At 41.0% G+C, this 13,410-nt stretch overlaps 1 protein-coding gene across 2 annotated transcripts in view; it reads right to left on the bottom strand.

Moving 5' to 3' along the window:
- The window catches only part of mau2 (MAU2 sister chromatid cohesion factor), a 12,902-nt gene extending 11,492 nt beyond the window's left edge, over nt 1–1,410 (bottom strand). For both annotated transcript variants that reach the window (XM_048258569.1, XM_048258579.1), the window contains exons 1-4: nt 1,150–1,410; nt 775–792; nt 469–534; nt 105–200 (exon numbers count right to left, since the gene is read on the bottom strand). In XM_048258569.1, the coding sequence (XP_048114526.1) occupies nt 105–200; nt 469–534; nt 775–792; nt 1,150–1,386 (417 nt within the window). In that variant the 5' untranslated portion in view covers nt 1,387–1,410. The remainder of the gene's footprint in view (nt 1–104; nt 201–468; nt 535–774; nt 793–1,149) is intronic.
- Nucleotides 1,411–13,410: the final 12,000 nt, after the last annotated feature.

Below are 13,410 nucleotides of genomic sequence, written 5' to 3'. Positions count from 1 at the left end.
AAGGGAGTGAATATCACTCTGTAGAACGAGTCGGAGAATTGTTCACAAAGAGAGAGAGAGACATGCAGTATTGTGATGGAGAGTGGGATGTGTGTGGGACTCACAGCGAGCTGAAACAGCAGTCTGCAGTGCCAGTATGGAGTCTGCTGGGAGATTTGGATGGCCTTACGCAGAAGAGGCTTTGCAGAGTCCACCAGGTTCTTCAGGAACAGAGAGAGACCGTGTGAAGGAGGGTGAAACAGAGAGAGAGAGAAAGAGAGAGATTGGTGTTATAGATGAGGAGGAGAGAAACAAGAGAGAATAGATAAAGAGATGGAGGAAGGGGGCAACAATTTGAGGCAAAGAAGGGATAGAGACAAGTGTGATGATTCATTCATTTGTAACAACAAAAACATGCAAAAACCATGAACATAATGGCTGGTGCTTGTTAATTGCAGTGGTTCAGACAAGTCAGTTATTTGCACTAACCTGTTGACAGTACAACTCAGACAGAAGACTTGCTGCCTCAAATTTAACATCTTCAAATTGAGGGAGCTGATTTTCTGGGTGAAGGAAACGTTTGGTCTGGGCTGTAAGACAGTCACTAGTGTAGCAGGGATAATACTTGCAACGCCATGTCATAATGTCCAAGAAGTGACAAGAACTTTAACTTCATGCTCTAGTTTTCCACAGGTACTAAATTATGTTTTGACTGGGGGAAATATGTGTGTGAGTGAGTGTGTGTGTGTGTGTGTGTGTGAGAGAGAGAGAGAAACATGATTTGTAAAAGGATACTTGTTGTGAGATGAACCACTGCAGAATAAAACACAAGGCAAAAACATGTCAAAAATGCATTTTATCAAACGTCATATCTACAAAGGAAGTATTAACTGCAAACTATGAATAGGGTGACACTGCACTGCGCTGCGCTACAGCAATGCTGGTCTCGCAAGATGCTAATAGCTGATTCAAAAAAACACAACTTAACTTATTTTTCAATTATTTCCTCCAATACTAAATATCCATATATATCCAAACATGAACGTTTATTAATTACGAGTTACACTTTTACACGGCGAGTTCACATGACAGCGCAACAGGACCAGCTACAGAGGCCTGCTCTCCTGCGTCTTTAACGTTACATCCACGACCTTTCCTAGTCAGTCTTACCGCTTTTTCCAAGTGATTCCGGGCCAGCTCGCTATTCTTAGTGTGATGGTATAAGACAGAACCCAGCTGAAGGTGAGTTCGGGCTTCGACCCTTTGCGGCGGCTTGAACTGAAAAACGGCTTGGAGACAATGCACGCAAAGACGAATCTTCGGGGGGCTAGATGTCCTAAAATGTTCTGCAAATCCCAACAGGGCAAGGTACCAAGACTCGGGGGCCTCTCCTCCTCCGGTCGCCATTTTAACAACAATAACAATACCACAACGCCACTCCTGTTCCTCTCCGCCAGGTGGCAACATCGTGGTGTCATATTGTATCATAAAGGTTTCCACCCAAGCGGATAAAGTCTATGGTGGAAACCTTGTACCTTTTTCAACGCAATGTTGGATTAGCCTATTTCAATTTTCAATTTCCTGAAAATTAATGAATTTGGAGATACTGTTTCCATAGGCATATAGCCTATGTTCATCTCTCAGAGAAAGGGTTTTCAAACATGTGAAAAAAAGTAGGCTAGGCCAATGTTTTCTCTCACCACATAATCATTTCATAATTACCTGCCTGGTCAGACCTGGTTTTGTCGGGTTAAAGTGTTTTTTAAAGTTTTTTTTTTTCATTTTTTTTTTTTTTTTTTCAGAATCTTGTAGACTAGGGGTAGCTTTAAGATTTGAGAGGGTGCCCATTGATATTGCGCAATTTCGTTTATTAACCCTTTCTTGTTCAATGTGCTGAATATAAGGCAAGACTGCAGGTGAATAGGGTAAAACATAATTAGCAGATATCACTATGACATTTCCCCAGTTTATTACTGACATTAATATGAAAAAAAAAAATTATTACAAGTTTTCTGTAATTTGATGTTTAAATTTGAAAAAGCCCAATGTACTAGCCTAGAAATCTAGACGCGCCCCTAGCACATTTGCTGCCAGGGCTAGTCTAGTAACTCTCCGTTGGCTTGTGAGCGCCAGAAAACTTAATCAGGTCATTGAAATTGTGTATAGAGTCGTTTGGTGGGCTTAACATAATGATTGATGCCTGCGTTGCTGCCATCAATCAGTTGCAACGGTTTGGCTTGAATTCCCTGCTACTTGAAAACAAATATCCTATTGTGTCCTATTGCATGCAGAGGGAATTTGAAAGGCAACTGATTATCCCGCCCCTCGGACTGAGCACTGCGAACGGTGAGTGCCCAGACCCTACATTTTAATGTGGGTCTGGCTCGCCAGGCTACCAATGTACCAAAATCGTGAAAAAAAGGAAATACCTCTAATTTCAAGATTCAATCAACTCAAATAAAATGTACTACAATACAGTGTTCTGTGTGATTATTCAGACAGTACTTCATTCAATCATTTGGACAATTTAACCCTTTTCTATGTCACTGTGAGTAACAGTCTGGGAGCCATGGGGTCAGACCTGGTTTTGTCTGTTATTTATTTATTTATTTATTTTTGCTTAAAGTTGTTGACTTGGGGTGGCTCTTTAATATTTAGGAGGGTACCCAGTACAGCCTAGGACTTCGAGACACGAGGCAAATTTCTACTTCCATTCCCTAAATGTTATCTTAACCAGTGAAATACATTTGCACCTATAATGAGGTGAAGCGCATTCTTGAACAACTTCTTTTCCTCTGAGGGAATATCCAATCTTCATCAACGACATATACTGCCTTCATGCCGTTCATAAGCTCGGAGGACCCGACTTTAAAAATCCTCCGAAGAAAGAGTGTTCATGAGGTCAGCTCGGAAAACAAATACAGGAAATGCATAAATAAGTTATTAAAACTGCTTACTACAATTACTTTGCCTACTTGTAATGAGAGTGAAATTTGCCTCTTGTGTTGTTGCAAGGGAGGCCGTAGTTGAAGAATATGATAGTGACCTCAAGTCGGGTACCTCGGGGCAGAAGAGTTCCGCATGAGTCTCCGAGCAAAAAATCTGATCCCTACGTTCAAGTAATTTTTCCTCTTTTGGAGGTCGGAATTTCCGAATATCCGATGTGGCATGAAGGCGCTAATAGAGTACTAAAGTGTGATGTCACATTTCCATAGCAACCAATTTTCTGTTCTACACAAACCAAATTAACAACGTGAAATACAAGCCTATGCCAGACCAAACTTTTATAGAAAAGGAACGTTTTCTTTGCGAATTGATAAGCAGTTTGCTTTTTCCGATGATTAAAGCAATTATTGAGAATAGATTGTCTTTATTTTTTATTTAAAAAACTGAACTGTCAACATGGTGCAGTGCTTCCTGAATGCAATCATCACTCATAGCCTACTTGCCGATTTTTTTTCAGGTTGGTAAATAAATTCCAAAAAAATTAAAAAGTGTCCAAAGCCACCCCGGTTGGCAGTAGTAACATTATGTAATCAGAACAGATTAGGCCAATTTACCGTTACGTTATAAACTTTATCTTTCATGCTGGCGCAAACTTTTCCTTTTAATATCCCGGAAGAATGCATAAAAGCCTTGACATGTTTCGATCTAGTCATTTTCACCTCTTGAAATAGATTTATTTGATTATTTTCAAAGAAAGAAAGGTTCGGTTGTTTAGAACAGAAAATCTGGTTGCCTGGACAACGTGACGTTTTGGCTTTAGTACTGCAGTTGTAGGCTACCTTACGTTGTCTCCGTCTGCAACATAGAAACCTAATTGGCTAAGTTTAGCTGGTGCTGGACAAACACCCATGAAATGCCATTTTCATAAAGATGGCTGTGGCTGTAACAGAGGTCGCAATTCGACCGCCGCTCAGGGCCCTAAAACCCACCACCTCAACACTCACCAGCATAAGAGTCGAACGCTTTAACCACTGAGCTAAAAGCCCAGGCTTCCAACTCAGCAGTTAGAAGCATTCTTAAGGTTAGGGGTGTGAGGATTTACACGGGCAACTAGCATGCTAGCTCAGTTCACCTCCGTTACACTCACCTCCCTAAATCCTCACTTCCATGATCCGGGTCACGGCACCACTGAAACAGAGGTCGTAATTCGTCCGCCGCTCACGGCCCTTGAACCCGCCACCTCAACATACACCGGCATGAGAGTCGAACGCTCTAACCACTGAGCTAAAAGCCCAGGCTTAAAGGAACACGCCACCCAATGTCAGTAGTAATATATGTTCTTGCCTTAACTTTCACAAGTTCAGTCATACCTCTCCCGTGTCGGTAGCCTACGTGCACTCAAACGCTCTGGTGCGCAGCGCGAATGTGTTAGCATGTTGCTATGCTAGCGGAAGAGAACACACATTGTTGTTCTCCTGTTTATTCGCTTGGAAAATCGCCACGTTTCATGTTGTGTGACCTTGCACATTTTTATCAACTACTCGTGCAACTGTATTTAAGTAGGGAAAACGTGGATGTTTTTGATTACTGCTATCTTTCTCCCTCTATGGCTACGCCTGAGCCCGCTTAGCATAGCAACATGCTAACACATTCGCCGCCAAGACCAGAGCGCTTTGAGTGCACGCATCGACACGAAGAGGAAATGACTCAACTCGTGAAAGTTAAGGTAAGAACATATATTACTACCGACATTGGGTGGCGTGTTCCTTTAAGGTTAGGGGTGTGAGGATTTACATGCGCAACTATGCTAGCTCAGTTTGCCTCCGTTACATGGCCATAGACATAATAGAGATTATGTCCAACTAGCCCTGTTCCCAAGCTGAAGTTAGAGTTTTTGACCATCAAAATCAAATCATAAACAAAAGGATTGCCAAAATGGCGATTTTGGGCGTCATTATACCATGTAAATGAATTCATATTGTTCACATGTGTGCATCTCAGAAATCTCCCTTGACCAATAGATCAAGGGTACAGGCTGAGGCTAGTATTATGCCTATGCTAATTACCTGAAAAAACCTTTGAAAAATCAAATTGCTGAAATCTGCATCCCCGGTCTACTAATGAGTCACTCATTTCAGTTAATCCCCTGCACCTGTTCACGCCCCTATTTAAACCCTCCTGTTTTACCTCTCTGTGTTGGCTTGGTTAAGACGCCGAAGGACTGTTCAGTACTGAACCTTGTACACGGTCCTGTTCTCATTGCTCGTTCTCTGTTTTGGCTGGTATCTCCTGTGTGTTTTATTATTGCCCTTGTGCAAGTTTTGTTTTGTTCGGTCTCATCCTTCTGTGACATTGCCGAATGAGACTTATATAGATAATAAATGTTTTTTGAGGGTCAAGAAAGATGTGTAGTGATGAAATGTAAAGTTTAAAATTGTTAATTTGTAATCCTAAATTGTAAACACCAATCCACATGGTCTGAATTTTGTCTCATTAGAAGTTCCATCATTCCACTATATGACCAAATGTATGACCAAGTCTGTTCTATGCACATTGTTTCTGAAGATTTGTTTCCTTTGTGGGTTCACCAATGCCCACATTCTTCAGCAATTAATGGTGCTTTTCAAGACCTCAATTTTGTTTCGCTTCAGTACTGAGACTGGCAGAGATGAGCTCTCTTTGGATTTCTTGTTTAGAAAATCTACCGAGAGCCACCAACCAACCAGCGAACAGAGGGCGTGTCTGAAAGAGATTACGTTACACAGGCATGATCTTTGAATTTGCTACGTTCCCTGTCCCTTTTTCGGGGAAAGAAGACGCTTGGAAACCTATTATATGGGCTACATCAACGTTAGGCGACCATTACACTTTTACACAATTTACACATATTTTTAGCTCTTTCCAGTTTACTAACAGGAGTGTCACAAACAAAGTCACAATCGAGCTGCCTGTGGGTTTGGCAAGCTTCACTTTAAATGTTAAATGTTATAACAAACATAAGTCATTCCTTAATTCAGCAATCAAGGATCTTTGGTTATACTGCAGTTCCACAGTTAGTTATCTACGAGCTAAATTCGTCCTCTACACTGGGGTATTGGAAGCGAACAAGGTTGGTAATGTAGTCTCGGCATGAGTCAGTTATATATACCCATTTCGGTAACACTTTATGGTAAGGGTAAATTAATTATCATGAATTCATGCATGAATTTCATGATTTATGTTTTTGAGATATTAATTCATGATTACTTCATTCATTAAAGCTGCAATTGGCAATATTTTTTTGATCATATTCACTGAAACGGTCACTATGCTCCGACAGAACAAGATAAATCAGCCGGTTTTAGAAAAAAAAACGCACTTCTACCTCCACCTAGAGCCTGTTATTTGTTTTGCAAAAATCCACAGCTCCCGGTTCTTCTGGTTTAATCAGAGTAGGGTTGTGTGAGATCTGACTGTCAATCACAGTCTGGTGCAGACTGACGAGCACAAACTCAATGAGAGGGTGCTCGGTGGTAGTGGGGGAGGGGCATGAGAGTTGTAAACATTCAAAATTTGGGCTAAGTCCCCTCAATCTGTCAGACTTGCCTAGTATCTGTAGCCTAAATCGAGGAAGCGTTGCTGGTCTAAAAATAAATAAATAATATTAAAAAAAAAAGTGTGATGAGGATTGAACCCATGTCGACTGTGTGAAAAAGCAATGTAAAGGCATTAACCTGTTGCGCCACAGGAGAAGCACCAACTTCTGAATTGGGAAATAAAATATCAAAAAAACATCAAACCCATGTTTACATGTCAGCGTTAATAGCCTATAAGCCTAAGAGTTTTGACTCTCCCTGTGCTCAAAGTTTGTGTAAAATATGGACACGTTATAGACTTCTCCTGCCCATTGCAATGTGCGTTTCAATGCCTGTGTTTCATGAACTGAATTCTTAAAAGAATAGGCTGGACAAAAGGATACACAATTAGGCAACAGTAGTCCTTATCATGAACTATCTGTCAAAAATAAGCCCCGCCCCCTGAAATGTCATAAATCATGTCATAACCACGCCTCCTTTTTATGCAAATTAGCCATGTGGTTGTCACCACGTGTTGTTTGTTATTGTTATTGTTTTGTGAGTCATGTGACAGTCATGTGACTGGTGTCAAACCCCTGGGCAGCCATATTGGATGTAAAGTCATGTGACAGTCATGTGTCTGGTGTCAAACAATGCCACGCCCCCTTGGCATCCATATTGGATGTAGTGTCATGTGACAGTCATGTGACTGATGTCAAACCCCTGGGCGGCCATATTGGCCCCAAACCCACATGTGTTTTTGTGGATAATGGGGATCAGATAAACTTTGTAAGAGTTGTATATGTTTAGTGGTAAATGGGTGTAAATACAAAGTGTGCTGCTAGGATGGCCGAGTGGTTAAGGCGTTGGACTTAAGATCAAATGGATGTTTGTGTCCTCGTGGGTTTGACCCCCACTCCTAGCAACTATTTTAATGGCTGAGAGTAGTATGAAGTTTACTTTTATTTTTTGATAAGTCCTAGAGATGTTGAGAGATATGGATTAAAAAATATATATTTTTTTTAAAAGTTTAAATTGGTTACCATTTCGCTAGGCGCTTTGGTTAAAAAGGTGTCAGCCAAATCCCATGTACTGTAATTTTTATAACTAGAATCATGGGGTCGTGTGTGTGTGTGACCAAATGGGTCTATGCCTGGAGGAGGTGTTGGGCCCGGGCATGTCACTGTGTGTGATGTTTGAAGCCCCTTTCATGTGTCTTATCATATAGTTGGCTAGCCGGAGTCATACTGTTTAACTGATTACAAACACAGTGGTTAATTATGTATGTATGTATTGGGGGTCTAAGAAGCCCCCACACTTTGTAGAGGCGGTGTTGTGCCCAGACATGTCTCTGAGTTTATTGTTTGAAGCCCCTTACATGTGGCTCATCAAACAACAGGCTAGCCGGAGACGTACTGCTTAACTGATTACAAACACAGTGGTTAATTATGTATGTATGTATTGGGGGTCTATGAACCCCCTCACTTTGTAGAGGAGGTGTTGGGTCAGGATATGTCTCTGAGTGTATTGTTTGAGACCCCTATCATATGACTTCATATAGGCTGGACTATTCCATGATGCTGTGTAGCGACTGTCCATAGCAGGCTGTACAATATCCTTCCAAGAGTCCCTAAACATCACCCAATCTGCATCACAAAATGAAATGTGCGCCATGTCGCCTGAAAACGCCAAATCCGAGATGTCAAAGCGCATAGCTTCACACTGCGATATTCCTTGTCAAAAACATAGCCTCCTATGCGCCCATCGTTCAACAACCATTGGTATTCCACGCCATCATTAGGTTTACTCAGAAAATTAACAAAAGTTTCAGGTCTCCTCCTTTGCGGTGCATAAGTCATTTCAGGATTCGATAGCTTAGCGCTAACAGGCGTGAGTGTAATCCGTCTCTTTGATTTTGCTGATTCAATCATGTCAGCCATGGTAAGTTCTGTTCAAAATCACTGCTAACAATGATAGCTATACATCACCCACAGCCAGTGGTGGAGGAAGTACTGAACCTCAGTACTTAAGTAAAAGTACAAATACACAGAGAATTATTTACTTTAGTAAAAGTAAAAGTACCACAATGACAACCCTACTTAAGTAAAAGTAAAAAGTACCTGCTTTTAAATGTACTTTAAGTATTAAAAGTAAAAGTATTTGCATAATGATTTATTCTCTTAATATCTATATTCTAAAAGGAAAAATCAGTATGGGCTGTGGCATTTTAATTAAGCTAGTTTTAGGTTATACTCGACTAGATAGTTTTAAGTTAATGCAATTGTGCTTACCATCTGTGGCCCAGTTTACATTCTGACCTACAATTCTAGAGACTGTAATTCTGGTTATCTACTAGGGTGATCTGCTGAGTAATATCATTCAGCAAAACACGAGAGCCTAAAGTTTAACGGGGTAGACAAGGGAAACGTCGGGTGGATCGTAATGCCAATTATGCTGATTGAACAGAAAAGTTGCTGAGAAAGGTGTCTTTATGATTAAGTTCAGTTTCACTTGCAGCAGACGATAGACATTGAATGAGCGCTCACGTTACTACCCCCCAACTGTAGGCTATGCATCTTTATTTAATCACACACAATTAAGGAATATTTCCTAATCTGGAAAATGTTATGTCTTTTCCGGCCACCGGTTCATTAATAGTCTACCATTAATTTGTGCCGCAAATGATCAGACGTGTGACAGAAGCATGGGCATAGCCTGTAACTTCGCTGATCCGCGGATAGCAATCTCATCGGAGAGGAGGCCCTAACGCTGCAGATAACAGACAGAGAAAGGCACAGAACACAGTTGCATGTACAGTGTAGCCATGGGTCTGGTGAATATAGCCTACCGAATGCAGATGGCTACAAGCTCACGCTTTGCCTGGTCTAGACTAGAAGCTTATGTTTCTAAGAATGCACGTAAGCCCCAGAATCTTTGGTAGCAACCCCCGGTAAAACAAACGTGTTTGTCAGAGAGAAAAAAAAACTGATCATAAAATGTATTGTAAAAAGGAACGATGGTGTTGTAGAAATGTAGCGGAGTAAAAGTACAGATAATTGCTGTAAAATGTAACGAAGTAAAAGTCAAAAGTATGCACTATAAATTTTACTTAAGTAAAGTACAAATACGTGGAAAATTTACTTAAGTACAGTAACGAAGTATTTGTACTTCGTTACATTCCACCACTGCCCACAGCTTTTATAATCTCAATCCTAGAGACATGCCGGGGCAAAACACAGCCACTACAAAAGGGTTTATAGATAACCAGGTGTCTGCATACAGACGTCACTACTCATAAACAGATCTTTTACAATGTTATCAGCACTAGTGTATGTACACTGTAAAAAATAATAAGTAATGGTTACTTGAAAAAAGGGTGGAAACTCGTTGCCTTAAATAAGTTAAGTAAACAAAACTTTTCTCTTTCAAGTTATGTTTACTTGAGGTCTACAAGTAATGCTTACTTAGAAGAAGTTATCCTTACTTAAGACTTTAAAGTTCTGGTTACTTACTTCCAACTAGTAAAGTTTACTTCATGCCCTCAAGTAAAGCTTACTTGAATCAAAGTTGTATTTACTACTGTTAAATGAGTTACCCTTACTTTGAATTGTAAAGGGTACTTTATATTGGATAGTAAAGTTTACTTGCAGAATATACACAAATAGTTGGCACTATTAGATTAGATAACTTTATTGTCATTTTGCAGAGTACAAGTACAAAGACAACAAAAATGCAGTTTGCATCTAACTAGAAGTGCAAAAAAAAAGAAAAAATGCAATGTGATATACAAAGACAGGTGGTGCATAGACAGGATAGGAAATATGCGTAAACAGTAGTATACAGTTGGTTTTACAGAAGGTGGTTTAGAGTAATATAAATTAGGTATAAATATGTGCAGTGTATTAGCAGAATAAATATGGATATATTTGGTATGAACCATATAGACATATATGTACAGTATACAGCTATGTGCAGTGTGGTAACAGTACTGTAGTGCAGAAACAGTAACATTATAACAGTAGTAAGAATACGTGTATGTGCAGGATGAATAGTATGAAGAGCAGTAGAAAATGGAATGGCTATATGTGTAATTACAGTATGTACATTTGTAAATAAATAGAACACTATGGGTGGGATAGGGTAGTGCAATTGTCCACGGGGGGTGGGTGTCCCCCGTCAAGGTTTCCGTGGTCATGGTGGACACCTCAACAGGCACAGGCAAGGAGGCATCGGGCGGGGGCTTAGTTGGTTGGTTGTCACCGGGATGCACAGCTAGAGTTCAGTAGGGTGACAGCCGCAGGGAAGGAGCTTCCTCTGAACCTGCTGGTTTGGGTGCAGAGAGACCTGTAACGCCTCCCAGAGGGGAGTGGGGTGAACAGTCTGTGGTTGAGGTGAGAACAGTCTTTGATGATGCTGCGCGCCTTACGCAAGCATCACTTGCCCTGGATGGCCTTGATGGTGGGGAGTGAGGAACCGGTGATGCGTTGGCCAGTTTTCACCACCCTCTGCAGTTTTTTTCGGTCGTATTCTGGTGTAACCTCCATGTTTCAATCAGTAGTGTTTGAGCAACTGACCTCTGACTTCACATCCAAACAAGCACAACTTACATGTCCAGTTCATTGCTCTGCATTTTCAGTTTTCCAACTGCAAAAAGAAAAAGAGGGCAAAATTATTATCAATATGCATCTATTGGCCATGTTTAACTAAAACAGCTGATTAAGTTTATTACATTAAATGTTAATTTAAATTATTTCTCCAGAGACCTAATTAATACTGTTAAGCTAAAAATATTATGATTTGGCAACTTAATTTTCTCTATTGCTTCAGGCCTAGTACATTTATCACAATAGAATTTAAAATGTCAATCATACGTTGGAATTATATGATGCCATTTTGCACCTCAATAACGGCACATTCGCTCAAATTCCACACACTGCAACCTAAGTCCTCTTGCTAAATCACAACGAAAAGATTTTAGATAAAAGACCATGGCTTTCTCAGTCAGTAAGGTTATGAGTCCAATTATCCTAATTGTTTTATCAATACAGTAGGAATATCGACGTAAACCATACACAGTTTAATCTTTACACGCTTTGAATCAACTTAGCATGCTAGCAAGCGTTTCTCATGAGAAATGGCTAATGTTAGAACTAAACTTCATTAAGAGAGCTCATGAAGACAACTGCTATTGGCAAATTTATACAGCCTAGTTTTAGACCCCAGGCCACCACTTCCTCATAACGTCGATAACAAAAATATCAAAGGGCTTGAATACCTAGAATATTTGTTTTCTGCTCAGCATGGTCTGAGGCAGTGTTAACAAAGATCTTTGGTGTTAACTCGCATAGCTGCTATCAGTTAGCTGCAAACTGTTAGCAGCTAGCGATATATCGCCACTTAGCAAGTTGAACTTAACATTACCCCAGTTGTTAATGAAACCGAATGTACAGTTTTGCACAAATGCTGTTAGTTCAACCTATACTGTAAACATTTGACACATTAATACATACTGTAAACTTACCGACAGAGCAAGTCACTGGTGAAGCTGTTACACTCCCATCCCAAAAGTCAGCCACACCGTAACACTGCCGACCGCTGGCTGTGGAATCCAGAATGCTCCCTCTGCAACTGTGCGCGCTGCACTTATGCGTGAGTCCAGTTTACTCAGGTCTGAGTTGTGAAGCTTACTCGTGTATCTCAAGTTTTAGACCCCATTGTTGCAAGTTCGGCACATTACTAATGTTACTCTAGTAAGAACACTAGGTCAGCCTATAGTAAGTAAAGTATACTTGTGTTACTGCAGTAAGATGTAGTGTTATTTTTTACAGTGTAGGTAGTAGGCAGACCCCCCACATGAAAGGGGGCTCAAACAACACACTCAGAGACATGCCCGGACAAAGGCCTACTGGTTAGCACTTGTAACTTATCAAAGTCAAAGTCAAAGTCAAAGTCAGCTTTATTGTCAATTTCTTCACATGTTCCAGACATACAAAGAGATCGAAATTACGTTTCTCACTATCCCACGGTGAAGACAAGACATATTTTACCAATTTTAAGTCCACAGACAAACATAACATTCAAGTAAACAAAAAAGTAAGTAAATAAGTAAATAAGAGGGCACATATAATAATGAAAAATTAAGAGCAGCAAAATTTTGTTGAAATTGTGCATAGACAGTCAATAAAAAACTAGTGCAAAGTCAGGCCAATAAGAGGCTTGGGTAGTTCTGTTTGACCTGAGTAATAAAGAAAGTGGCATAGTGGTGCAAGTTATGTAAGAGCAGCAGAAGTGTTGTGTTTTCAGGACAACAACACCAAGTTGTAAAGTGTACAAGTGTGCAAGTGTTCAAGTGTGCAAGTGGAGTAGTGCAGGCGGCCATCGTGGGTCCAATGTCCAGGATGTTATGTAGCTGAGGGTGGAGGGGGGAGAGGAGGGAGAGAGTTCAGCATCCTTACAGCTTGGTGTATGAAGCTGTTGGTGAGTCTGGTAGTCGGGGAGCCGCAGGCTTCTGTACCTCTTCCCAGAGGGCAGTAGATCAAACAGATTGTGAGCGGGGTGACTTGCATCACTCACAATTTTGGTCGCCTTTGGGGGTGAGGTGGGTGGTGTAAATGTCCTTCAGGGAGGGGGAGTGAAGCACCAATGATCCTTCCAGCTGTGTTCACTATGCGCTGCAGGGCTTTCCTGTTGTATTCAGTGCAGCTTCCGCCCCACACAGCGATACAGCTGGAGAGGATGCTCTCAATGGTGCCTCGGTAGAATGTGGTCATGATGGCTGGTGGAGCACTTGCTCGCCTGAGTTTCCAAGAGCGCTGAGCTCTCTTCGCCAGTGATGCAGTGTTGGTGGTCCAGGAGAGGTCTTCACTGATGTGCACCCCCAGGAATTTGGTGCTGCTCGCTCTCTCCACCACAGCACCGTCGATGGTCAGTG

The sequence above is a fragment of the Alosa alosa genome, chromosome 1 (assembly GCF_017589495.1).
Source record: "Alosa alosa isolate M-15738 ecotype Scorff River chromosome 1, AALO_Geno_1.1, whole genome shotgun sequence".
Taxonomy (NCBI): Eukaryota; Metazoa; Chordata; class Actinopteri; order Clupeiformes; family Clupeidae; genus Alosa; species Alosa alosa.
Note: the sequence above shows the minus strand (reverse complement) of the source record. Positions and strands in the feature narration are given on the sequence as shown.